The sequence below is a fragment of the Ascaphus truei genome, chromosome 3, assembly GCF_040206685.1.
Source record: "Ascaphus truei isolate aAscTru1 chromosome 3, aAscTru1.hap1, whole genome shotgun sequence".
NCBI classification, from domain to species: domain Eukaryota; kingdom Metazoa; phylum Chordata; class Amphibia; order Anura; family Ascaphidae; genus Ascaphus; species Ascaphus truei.
In genome coordinates this window covers 405,828,343-405,841,950 of record NC_134485.1, presented here as the reverse complement: position 1 = coordinate 405,841,950, position 13,608 = coordinate 405,828,343, and the positions used below count along the sequence as shown (strand labels likewise).

Genomic DNA, 13,608 nt, shown 5'->3' with positions numbered 1-13,608 from the left:
CAGTATGTGTGTGTGTCAGTCAGTGTGTGTATGCGTGTCAGTCAGTGTGTGTATGTGTCAGTCAGTGTATGTGTCTCTCTTTGTGTGTGTGTGTATTTCTCTCTGTGTCCTGCCCCCCTCTCTCCTGACTCCCCCCACCCCCCTGTGGAGCTGCGGACACAGGGGGGGGGGATCTGTCTGAGTCTCCTGAGCGGCCCCCCCTCCTATGGAGGTACACTGCCAGAGCAGCCCCCACTCTCTCCCCTCGGCAGAGCTGGGGACACGGCTGTGTCCTGATGCAGCCAGCCCACCGGAGGTACGGGGCCACGGTAACGCGCGTGTGTGTGCGCGCGCGCTCAGTGCTCTTCCTCCCCCCTCTGGTGGTGCTGCGGGGGAAACAGCATGCTCAAGCCCCCCCGTTACCGGCCAGAGCAAACGGCGACAGGGCACAGTAACCCGTGTGTGCGTGCGCATTCCGCGCTCTTCCTTCCTCCCTCCCCCACGAATGTGGGCATGGAGGTAAGTGTTGGCCTCATCCTCCAGCACTGACATCACTTGCACCTCACATCGGTTCCACTTTTGCGTCTCCACGATGCAGGTTTGTCCCATCAAAATGTAGTACTGTACATGCCACTAAGGACGTTTCGTGACAGCGGGCGTGTGGGGGGAGCGGCGGCCGTTAGAAGCGTGACGTCATTTCCGTTTCACATTTTCGTCTCCATGAAGGAGTTTTGTTCCATCAAAATTGACTATGTTCCACTAAAGAAGTTTCACTTCAAAAATGGAACATGTTATATAGTACTTCAACCAATCGAATTGGGGAGAATCTGATTGGCTTTAGTACCATGTGATGGCAGCCATGTGGTTTTAAGGATGTTACATACCTCCCTTGGAGATGATGTAACATCCTTTAAAAAAATTTTTTTCAATTCTGTCACATGGTACAGCATCCAATCGGATTAGAGCTGTACCATCTGACCCTAAAATGTGACGTCACAGGCCTTATACTGTATAAGGCCTGTTCCGTCTCATTTTAGCTCAAGAAGCCGACGAGACAATATCTCCCTATGGATTACAAGTACAGAAAATTCAAGAAAGAAGATTCAAGAAAGAACATTGAAGAAAGAAGATTTTACATGATACTGAAGATCGCAGAGGATGGTGTCGCTGATTGAGAGCTTCCTGATACACCGGGATTCGGAGGGTGAAGACATCTAAAAGGTAAGAAAAATATTGAATGCATGTAATTTTTGTTTTTCAGGTTTTTTTTATTATATTTTTACATTTTTTAATTCTGGATAATGTTTTATTTTGAATGGGCAAATGATCTATTATCCAGATCTGGATAATAGTAATTTTGCCCATTATTGTACTCTAAGTGTTGGGGGGGGGGGGTGGATTGTTGGGGGTAGAGGAGGTGGGTATTAGGTTTGTTGTGTTTTTTTATGTTTATTTTGGGTAGAGGAGTTGGGTGAAGGGGGTAGTTGCCCCAAGGGTGGGTGGTTTGGCCTACCGGGTGGGTAGTGGGAGTGGTTAACCCCACTGCTATGGTAGTGAAGGGGTTAACACCCCTGCAACCTTCCCGACAGGCCTAACCACCCACCCTGGGGCCACTACCCCTTCACTCACCCCCTCTGCCCCCAATAAACAGGCGATTCAAGTTTAACCCCTTCATTGCCTTAGTGGCTAGCTGCTACGGTAATGAAGCTGTTTTTATTTTAATTTTAATACTATTGTAGTGTGTGTGAGCAGGGTGTCTCCGGAGCAGAAACACATTGATTTCATGTTTGGGGACCCCCTGCTTCCCGAGACACAGGCACGTTATGGGGTGCCGATATCCCCCTGCAATGTTTAAATGTCCCGTGTCACTCGACCAGGACATTTAAATGTATAGGAGATTCCGGCACCCCATACCGGGGCCTGTATCTCGGGAAGCAGGGGGTCCCCGGACCTGAAATCAACGTGTTTCTTCTCTGGAGACCCCCTGCTCTCGCACACTAGTATTGAAATTTTAATTAAAATACTGCGATTGCCTGCGAGAGCTGGTCATGGAGAGGCGGTCTCCCTGTGCAGCTCAGATTGCGATAAAATTGCAGGTGGAGAACTTAGAAAAACCGTACGGTTTTAGCATTTTCCTATCGCAAGGTTTGAGAGGGGTTCAGATTCTTTCTGAATACCGTGATAACTCAAATTTCAAACCGTTCGGCGGGAACATGCCAAACCTTGCGAGATAGCAGCAAACTCATCGAAGCTACTAGAATGAAGCCCTGGGTCTGGTCTCTTTAATTTTCTAGCATTGAAAGAGTATGGGAAGAAGAGGTGGTTATGGATGTCTGAAAAGTCTTAAAAAAACAACTGGCACTATTCGTATACAGTATTATTCAGAAAGTAAAGTGATAAGCTCACAAGACAGCGTGCTCAATAGAAAAAAATCACTTAAATGCACATCACTCAAATCTAAAATATAGCTTTTATGAAAATATAGCTTTTAACTCCATGTTGGAGTCTCATAACATCACTACATGCCCAACGCACATTTCCTTCCAGCTACGGAGCTTCCTCAGGGACATTTGTCCCTCCGTAGCACGTGCGTTGGGAACGTAGTGATGTTATGAGACTCCAACACGGAGCTGTTTTAGTTTAAGACATTATTGCAGCTGACCAGAATATATACCTTACCATTAGAGAATATATTATAACATACTTTGGAGCTTATTAGTTGGCACTACAGTACCTTGTAGTGGATTGTTTGGGTGATCTACCCAAGCCCATGCTGCGTTATAGCTGTGTGTGACTCTGAGTATGATCACACATGCATCTGAACATATGATATACTTGGTGCTGTGACATGTATCAACAATCCTATAGTGTTGATATTCAATACTATAATAACACACTCAGATCATTAGGGCAATACTTAGCTCCTGGTATACACCACTCCCAGGTTGGGTATAGATGCTACATCTAGCTCTTGGTTACGATTTAATGCACCTCATTAGATACATCTATGAATTATTCTAACATGGTTTTCAAACCAATGCTAATTATTGGTGCATTTTAGATTTGTGGATGTGGTCTCAGCTGGTCATTTCCCCAGTGCTGCATCTGCCTTCCATCCCTTATCACCCGACAAGTAGTACACTGTGTCTGAGTGTTTATTTATTTAGTAAGGATTATAGGCAGTTCGTCTCACATACTTATTTTAATTACTGTTACACTCACAATCGGTAACATATGTTTTAAGTAATGTTAATAAAAGCTATATGTTAGATTTGAGTGGTGTGCATTTAAGTGAATTTATTCTTTTGAGCACACTGTCTTGTGAGCTTATCACTTTACTGATTCACTTTCAGTTCACAGTTTGCACCCAGCTAATAATTATCGATTACTTTTTCTAGTTAATTTCTATGGTTTATAGTTGATCACTCCCTTCCCCACCCCCTTTCTGGTTATTCAGAAAGTGCATGACTGTAGCAATAACCTCAGAATACATTGATTTTAGGTTATCTACACACACGTATCAACTATCTTTAATTTAAAGAACTTCCGATGCTGCAAGACACAACTGGGCAGCCGCGGTATGTAATTAAAGGAGTAATCCAAGCAGTTTTCTTTCATTTTTTTTTAAAATACATGAGTGAAGCAGGGGGTCTCCGGAGCTGAACCCCATTAATTTTAGCTCCAGGGACCTCCTGCTTTCAGAGATACTTACCTCCGAAGGGGGTGTTGGTATCTCTCTGCAATTTTCTGCAGTTTAAAGGCCCCGGTCACATGCGACAATAGGAAGCCACACTGGGTGACGTCACGGCTTCCTGTTAGCCTGCAGGGCCCTGGAGCTTTGAAAATCAGCCATATAGTATACCCTGAAGTGGCTACTAACACCCTCTATGGAGGTAAGTTTCTCCTGAAGCAGGGGGTCCCCGGATCTAAAATTAATGAGGTTCAGCTTCGGAGAACCCGTTTCAATACTGTATAATAAATAAATAAAAACAGCTTGGATTGCCTCTTTAAGTACCGAAACATTTCACATTTCTTCACACGTCACGGGAACAGTCTTGCTACATCTGTATTTTATTTCCCCCGTCCACATGTGCTCATATGTGTAACCAAAACCCGCTGAAGGAAGAACTGTGTGAATACCCATGGTTCATCCTTACTCTGACCCTGAAGGTATTACTGTGTGTGCTGTAGCTGCAATCTTTTTTGTGAATGAGCAGTTTAGGGTCATTTTAAATAACTTACTGTATGACTTCCTTCATTTTGTCTAAAACAACTTTAAGTGCAAATAGAAGATATTTTGTTGTCCTCACCATTAGTAGCCTATCTCCAACTTGTAGTCTGCCATCTTTTTGTGCTGCTCCTCCATCAATAATTTTGGTAACATAAATGCTGTTATCCCCCGGAATGTGCTGGTTTCCGACTCCTCCTGCGATACTAAAGCCCAAACCTAAACAGGATAAAGCAGCAGCGCTGTTTAAGCTTCTATGGCAGCAAGTATTTCGACCGCTTTCACAGAAATAATGTTTCATATAACCCGATGTTGCCGATAGAGGTAATTAACCATATCACCCCATTCACTAACGACTTTCCCGATGGGTAATTGGGCAATAAGGAAATATTTTTAGTGCATGACCTTTAAACCAGCATGAAAATGGGGAATTACGTAACACAACATCATGTTTTTACAAGTTAGTCATTAAACACGGGTCACACATAAAACTGTCATTGCACTGCCTTGGATATCGTGTCTTCTTCAAGTGCCCTCCCCTCGTAATGTTATTATTTACAATAGAAATGCTATTATACTGCATATTTGTTCTTGAAACAACAGTTGCAATAAAATCCAGCTTGTTCAATGACACAAATAAGATACTAGCATAACCTGAACATACTGTACATGCCGGCACTAGATTACCTTAAATATGAAAAATGAATCTTGTATTGTTTTTATTACCTTTTGGCCCTTTGAAAAGTTTTATTTCCACAACAGTTTCAAGGATGGGTCTTCTTCGACGAACATAGAGTCGGACAATAGAACCGGCCTCTTTGAGGGCCTCCACTGCTCTACTGTGTAAGACTTCAGAAACATCAACTTCATTCACTCGAACAATACAGTCGTTGACCCTGCAAAACAATGGAAAAGGTCAGACATAGCATGTACAGTATAATGGTATTGTTTCATTGGACCAAAGAGTATTGACCCTGGAATTAAATTGGTGACTGTAAATGAGGAAAATAAAACAATTTTACCTAGAGGACAATTTGTGCAAAATCTTCAGATTCCTGGTAGGTTGTGATATTATCTAGGAAACCCACAAGTTCGTTCTTCATACAGTATTTGTATTTATACTATACAGTACATCAAAAACATAATTTTTTTCTTTAAAGCGGCAATCCAAGCTGGACATTTTGTCCCCCTTTTTGTTACATAGGATTGAAGCAGGGGGTCTCCGGAGTTGAACCACATTAATTTCAGATCTGGCGACCCCCTGCTTCTGGAGATACTTAACTCCGTAGCGGGTGCTGGTAGCCGCGCCAGCTCACTAACTGGGCATCACGTAATTGGCACTTTTAAAAATTCACTCGTCATGTAGGCCAATAGGAAGCCATGACGTCATCCAGTGTAATTTCATATTGGCCTGCATGATGTAGGAGCTTTAAACTTGCAGGTGATACCGGTATCCTCTCCGGAGGTACGTATCTCTGCAAGTAGGTGAAATGGTGTTCAGCTCTGGAGACCCCTTGCTTCAATCCTGTGTAAAAAAACGCCAGCTTGGATGGCTCTTTTAAATGTACTGTCACAACTTCAGAAATGAATGGTAACAAATTGTAGCAGGTTTTATGTACTAAAACATTTACAGTAAAACTCTTCCCATTAAATTTGTATACACACAAGAAAAACCCGCACAGCTTATGCTAACCACAGTGAGGTGCTGACTGGATGGAGACTGATTATATCATATGGGAGAAAAAAGGACCCAGTCTTCCAGCACTCAATCACAACAAATGTAGAATTGTAAATTTGCTCAATATTGATGCACCCATACCTTACTGATAATATAGGTGAGCTCTGTGGATTAAGAGCACACCCATAAACCCAACGATATTATCAGAAATACATATGGTGGTTTACATCAACCATCTCTCTGCAGTATAGGTGTCTTTGGTATACATATCACACACCTGATTAATGCCAACTAACTTATACCTTATCTTTTGTTTGCTTATTAGCCTGCGCTTTATTTCACTTGTGGGCACATTATGATTCCACCATAGACCTAGCACCATTAACGCTAGCGAGATTATCAAGCAAGCAGCGCTATTTCAAGCAGGGGCAGATATGGTCTGACCTTTCGCTTACTATGCAATAGAACATTTACATTAATAGTATATCATCTGAGTGCGGAACACATGCACTGATACACTAATACTGAGATTACCCTCTTAGTGAGCTCCAATAGACCCATTTCCTATACCTTTTAGGAAGCTATAACATATAGCGCCTTGATCCCGAATATCTATAAGGGATCTTATTACTATATCTACCCACCTAACCTCGGATGGGTTATGAAGGATACAGTCAAGTGCTGTTGTAATACACCATTTAATTACGTTTTAACACCCTATTTTTTATTCTTGGTTATTAATAAAGTATTTTAAATTTACAATTCTACATTTGTTGTGATTGAGTGCTGGAAGACTGGGTCCTTTTTTCTCCCATATGATACATTAAATTTGTATGCAAGAACGGTTCAATGTTTTTAAGTCTGTGACGATTCTCATTGACTCCTTACCCATTTCACATATTAAACTTAACAAAATACTGTGACATGAAAGCCAGTATTAATTTGTGTATGCAGAGCTGCAATTGTATTTGTGCTATTCTTCAATCTAAAATTCAGCGCATGAGAGAGAAGCAAATTTATTTCACCAGGTTTACTGCAGCTGGGAGACATTAGTAAATAAAGCCCTTTCTGATCTCCTGATAAGTGCCATGCTCCCACAATCTGCTAGTATTTAACGTGCATACATTGCCTATTAATATACCTACTAAATGCTAAAGTAAATGTTATTAAATAATGTGATATTGTGCTTACTCATAATATAAGAATTGAAAAATTATCTCAGCTACTTTAATGGAAAAGAAACGTCAACATTTAAAAAAAAAAAAAGCAGCGACACAAACGGACAAGACTTTACAATCGTATTAAAGTCTATAATTTGTTATGACTTCCAGCTATCCAGTACAGTACATGCAAACAAAAAGAGAAAACTGAAAAAAGTAAAGGTTAGGGAGTATTCCAGCATTTTATAGTCTGTAGGGTTAAAATATGTTCTTAGTTTATGGATGGATGGTCTGCGACTTGTCTTGGAATATGACTCGGTCGATGGAAAATAGCTCTCTGTATAGCTAAAGGCAGAGTCTGACACTAATCTAGGATGAACACATGTGGCTCACACAGTTCAATGGGATCCAGGCACAGCTGAGTTTTTCAAAACAGTGTATGTGTTTTTAATTTACTGTAAATTAAGCATCTGTTTACTTTTCTGTTCTTTTTATTATTTATTTTTCTGAATCATACTTTTTGAAAATACAAATACGATCCTTTGTGACATTTTTAGAGCTTCAGACAATACAAAGTTTTTTTTATTGAACAGAAACATAAATACTAGAACTCACATTTATTTAGCAAAATTTGTGAATGTCTTATACTAAAATGATGTAGGGTAGACTTAAAAAGTTCACAACCATAGTTAACTGGGTCTCCATAATATACAGTACTTATGGTTAAGGAAATGTGTAACTCATTAAGAAACATTTTAGGGGTGATTGAACAACTCAGAAAAAGTATTTTAATGCATTACACCTTTTACTACTTGAAAACTATTTAAGTATTGTTAACCAGGGAAGTTTACACCACCCCAGACATGGCAGAATTTATTGACTCTGGAAAAATATTAAACAACTGACGGACAGTGGGGCAAAATATTATATATCCCGTTAAAATAAGTGCATTATGTAACCTCTAATAAATCCAATGAATATGGGACAAAATTGGACCAAAGCGTGTTGCTACACTGACGATAAGGCCAACATCCACAAAAAGGTGCTGACCTTTAGCATGCCTCAGCTCCCATTCATAAGAATGTGAGTTAGGTCGGGACCATGGTAAAAAATACAGGGCTGAGCCGTGCTGATGGAGGTAAGTTTCCTGGCTCAGTGTGGCTCAGCGCTGTATTTTTTACCATGGCCCTGGCCTAAATGTGTTCTAAAGCAAAGCACCCTTTTGTGGATCTTGGTCAAAGAAAGAGAGAAATAATTTTTTCTCCAAAATTACAGTGATGCCACCTAATTTATATTCAAGATGTCTTGAAGCAGTAGCCATACTTCCACCGTCATAACATCTTCTAGAACTTATCATTTCACTTGGCACTTTAGATTTAGAATATCTCTCACAAAATAAAGTCATATTGATTTCTTGATTTTATATATAAGAAAAAAGAAGAAAGAACAAACAGTGCACAACTCTCATAGTGTAATAAGTTCAATTATATTATGTAAATGTGAAAAAGTGGTGAGTATCGTACGGAAATCAAGTTTGATTTATAAAAGCACTACATGAATAGGCACATATTACCACAACGACGCTCTACTGGTCCCGTCATCTGGCAGGCATCAGGAGGGTCCACTGCCAGGTAGTAGGTAATCTCAGCATTCCTCACGATGGCCGAGTACTGCTGTGTCCTCTTGTATCCTGGTGTCCACGGTCCAAATGTCCTGACGGTTCCACTCTGGAGCCAGCGTTAGTGGTATTAATACTAGCTAGGGGTAAAAAGGCTCCTGCACAGGACTAATTTGTATACTGGAACCGATCTCAACTGCGTCTCCATGCGGCTACCACAGACGTCACTAGACCTTCGTCACAGAAATGCGACTGTCCGGTTGTAATCAGAGGCAAAGTGCACTGACAGAGGAATCAGAACTTGTGCTTAAAGAGTCACTAAGCCAATATATGGATACAGATGTAAGAAAGATATATCCTACGTGTTTGTAGCGTCATACTACTTCTTCAGGGATCTAGTATGACGCTACAAAATGCTACCTATACTCTCGCTGTGCTGTACCTCTGAGGCTTACAGGATTGCTGAGTGTCTGTCGATATTACTGGGGAAGACAGGACAGGCTTTCAGGATATTCTCAGCTCTTTCTGGGTGCAGCGCCTCCATTTCCTGCAAGCCCCAGCAGAGCTGGGTGCAGTTGCTGCAGGAAACCCATCTTGCGCTCCACCTGATAAACTGCAGCCACAGGCAGGAGAATAAAAATAGCAACTGGTCTTTGAGTACAGACGTACACAATCAACAATGCATTTCCTCTGGTCCCTGGAATCAACCCCCAGGGCTTGAGGCCCCAAAGGTCTATCCTTTTCTCCCTACTCCCTGGTGGAGTAATTGGTAACAGCTTCCAATCACCTGCGGGAGGGGATAGAATAACGACCCAATCCCTTGAGGGGAGTGGGTAGAACTCACTAACTGACAACTCCAAACTGTCAATTCCCAACTGCCAACACCCAACTGTTACCAGGGGCGGGGCATCCAGTCTCAGTCCTGGGTGGGAGGCACCTAGGTCTCAGTCCACGTCCACCCCCCCCCCCATCACTCAAGGAAGCTGCTTACTAAAGCAGGGCGTATATTTAACCCTAACACTGCCTGCACTGGTACCAGGGCTTATGTGTTAGGTAGGGCAGATTAGTAGCCAAGAGGATACATGGCTACATAGAGATATTGTTTTTCTTCAAGTATAGATACTAATGCTTTAGGAGAGATCATGTTTCTAGGCGAGGGCAGCGCTGTACTGTTAATCCTAATTGTGCTGAGCTATTAAGCAAAATCTACTTTAAGAAATGTCTTCATGTCAGATTCACCTTCCTTCAGTAATATTTATTTGTTAAAGCTGCAGACCAAGCAATATCCTACATGTTTTTTTATAAATCAGTTCAGTACTATGAGTAGATACTTGTAGCATTTTTTTTAAATAACTCTGAATTATATTTTTAATGTATTATAATGTAACAAGCATTTTTTTGTTTCTATAGCAACCATTTACAAAATCACACCCCCTTCCTCTTCTGAAACAGGCTCTGGCACATCCGTTTTTGAGCCCTGCCCCCTAGCAGTGCACCAATTTTATCTAGTGACTGCCTGGTCACATGATCTTCCCCACAGAACTTTGCATCTTTGGTCCTCTCCTGCTGCACTGACAGCCATTTAGTGAACCCCCAAGATGAATCTTTGCCAAATCGATCACAGGAGAACGGATCGATCAGCAACTTTGCTAATCACTCATCATTGTTTGGATTGTATTGATGAACATATTAAAGGGGGGGAACATGTCAGCTTAGACTGCTGCTTTAAGAGAGAGACCATTATAATAGTCCTCTCTGACTTTTATAACTTTCATCCTGGCTGAGCTATTCTACCTGTGTCAAGAATGAAGACACTTTGCATAAAATAGAATGCAATAGACGGCAATACTTTCTCCACATTTGCATTACACATAGAAACATAAGACTCGGAAGCTGCCCCAGAGGGTGTTCCTGACCTTTCTGACCCTTCTCAAGAAAATATCACATATTCTTGCATCCCACCCCCAGCAGGATCATCATCAAACCTAGCCCAGTTTCTCCAGTCCTGGGAAGATTTTGTTACCCTTTCATTGACAACTCCAAACTGTCAATTCCCAACTGCCAACACCCAACTGTTACCAGGGGCGGGGCATCCAGTCTCAGTCCTGGGTGGGAGGCACCTAGGTCTCAGTCCACGTCCACCCCCCCCCCCATCACTCAAGGAAGCTGCTTACTAAAGCAGGGCGTATATTTAACCCTAACACTGCCTGCACTGGTACCAGGGCTTATGTGTTAGGTAGGGCAGATTAGTAGCCAAGAGGATACATGGCTACATAGAGATATTGTTTTTCTTCAAGTATAGATACTAATGCTTTAGGAGAGATCATGTTTCTAGGCGAGGGCAGCGCTGTACTGTTAATCCTAATTGTGCTGAGCTATTAAGCAAAATCTACTTTAAGAAATGTCTTCATGTCAGATTCACCTTCCTTCAGTAATATTTATTTGTTAAAGCTGCAGACCAAGCAATATCCTACATGTTTTTTTATAAATCAGTTCAGTACTATGAGTAGATACTTGTAGCATTTTTTTTAAATAACTCTGAATTATATTTTTAATGTATTATAATGTAACAAGCATTTTTTTGTTTCTATAGCAACCATTTACAAAATCACACCCCCTTCCTCTTCTGAAACAGGCTCTGGCACATCCGTTTTTGAGCCCTGCCCCCTAGCAGTGCACCAATTTTATCTAGTGACTGCCTGGTCACATGATCTTCCCCACAGAACTTTGCATCTTTGGTCCTCTCCTGCTGCACTGACAGCCATTTAGTGAACCCCCAAGATGAATCTTTGCCAAATCGATCACAGGAGAACGGATCGATCAGCAACTTTGCTAATCACTCATCATTGTTTGGATTGTATTGATGAACATATTAAAGGGGGGGAACATGTCAGCTTAGACTGCTGCTTTAAGAGAGAGACCATTATAATAGTCCTCTCTGACTTTTATAACTTTCATCCTGGCTGAGCTATTCTACCTGTGTCAAGAATGAAGACACTTTGCATAAAATAGAATGCAATAGACGGCAATACTTTCTCCACATTTGCATTACACATAGAAACATAAGACTCGGAAGCTGCCCCAGAGGGTGTTCCTGACCTTTCTGACCCTTCTCAAGAAAATATCACATATTCTTGCATCCCACCCCCAGCAGGATCATCATCAAACCCAGCCCAGTTTCTCCAGTCCTGGGAAGATTTTGTTACCCTTTCATTGTCCTGGGAAATGTATGTGGAAGCTTTTGGCACAGCAGTGTGTTCAGAGGTGCCAAGCACATTAGGGCTACCATGGCCTGTTACCGCCAGCACTTTATGCTGATCAGGGTCCATAGGGGCCTAACGTCTTCGGCCCGGTCATGATGTCGCTGCAAGAATAAAAAAGTCGGGCCTTACTCACCGGAGCGGGTGTCAAGGTCCTCCTCTGCCGCGGCGGTCGCCTCCATGATGACCACATCCGGTTGCACCGGAAGGTTGTTGACGTCTGCGGTGCAGAAGAAGAACCGGCCGGTACCTCTCCAATGGATTCCACCAGTGGAACCTGGGAAGGAAACACATCCTCACCACTCCAATGGTCCTGGGCATCTGCGGGGGTCTCCCGTCCGGGAGCAGGCACATCCGACGCCCCCTCACCTCCAAGGCCTTGGTGCGCCTCCCCTCAGGGTGCGCCGTCACCTTTGATGACATCACAGATACAGGACTCAGCGCCTGCTCGCCCTTTGGGTTGACATCTCCACGGCAGCAGCACTTGGGTGACACTCTGGCCGGAGCCTCACAATGGAGATCACAGGAGAATGGATCGATCAGCAACTTGGCTAATTACTTATCATTTGTAATGATAAGTTTGTCAATTTCTGATTGGTAACAGTTGTATGGAGGTAGGTGGCGCACCCCCCCCCAGAGCTCACTCCTCCTCACCTTTTTAACTTGGGAGTAGGAGTTTGAGCGAGCTGGGAATGTGTGTGTTAATCAATCACTCTTAAAGGTGGATACAAAATAATGACTTTATTAAATAAACAATGTACAAGGACAATGCTGACAAACTAGGATAAAAACACTAAAAAACATTTAGTGGACCATCTCGTATACACATGGAAAAACTGATAATTCAAAGAATATGTATATATATATACATATACATATACAATTAAACAGACAAAAAAACTGCGCCCCTCAGGTAACTGTCTCTCCCAACACTTAGATGGTATGTGTAATAAATGAATTTAATACATATATATAAATGACAATTTGATGTCAGCAGAAATATCTAAATTATAAAAAATAAAAATACACACAATAATATAAAATCAGTGTATAACTAAATTAGTGTGAGCTAATGACCAAAATGTCCAAAAATATGCATATAAAATTTCAAACAAAAAATCAACAAAAATGATAAAATCAATAAAAAACCATATAAAAGAAATAGTCCTGTAAATATTAGGAAAATAGATGATGGCCCACTAATCTGGATACCGGCTGCTCTCTGCAAGGAACCAACGACCTCCCAGTGAATCTACAAAACGATAAGAAAGAAAGCGCCCGATCCTAGTGTAATATGAAAATATACATTTAATTAATTTAGTAAGTCCAACAAATTTAAACTCACAAACATATGTGAATAATAAGCATGTAATGAGTATACTCATTCGCCAACTGCCGGAAGACACTGCTCTGCTCACACGCCAAACTTTTCCTCAGTGAAGTCCCAGTGTGTCTGAGCCACCGTCCAGCAGGGGTCTCAGAAGGTAACACAACCTCTCCCGATATGACCCGGATGTTCACCGCTCACCACAGCAACTCCGGACTGGAGGAAATGACAACGCCTGTGAGAGGCGCGTAGTTAGAGGGACTGATACAGACTCTCTTTCTGAGCGTCTATTACACACAGGCAGACGGCGGTAGGATTCACACAGCAGGGGTCCCTGCTTTGGGAAGCTAATGCGCCG

The 13,608-nt window shown here is 42.0% G+C and overlaps 1 protein-coding gene across 13 annotated transcripts in view; it reads right to left on the bottom strand.

Annotated features, from left to right (window-relative positions):
* DLG2 (discs large MAGUK scaffold protein 2) overlaps nucleotides 1–13,608 on the bottom strand; it is a 1,892,764-nt gene that overhangs the window by 735,738 nt on the left and 1,143,418 nt on the right. For all 13 annotated transcript variants that reach the window (XR_012800043.1, XR_012800042.1, XM_075592575.1 and 10 more), the window contains 2 exons: nucleotides 4,934–5,103; nucleotides 4,290–4,426 (listed from right to left, as the gene is read on the bottom strand). Coding sequence is in view for 11 of the 13 variants with exons in the window: in XM_075592575.1 (XP_075448690.1) it covers nucleotides 4,290–4,426; nucleotides 4,934–5,103 (307 nt within the window). In the remaining 2 variants the exon portion in view is untranslated. The remainder of the gene's footprint in view (nucleotides 1–4,289; nucleotides 4,427–4,933; nucleotides 5,104–13,608) is intronic.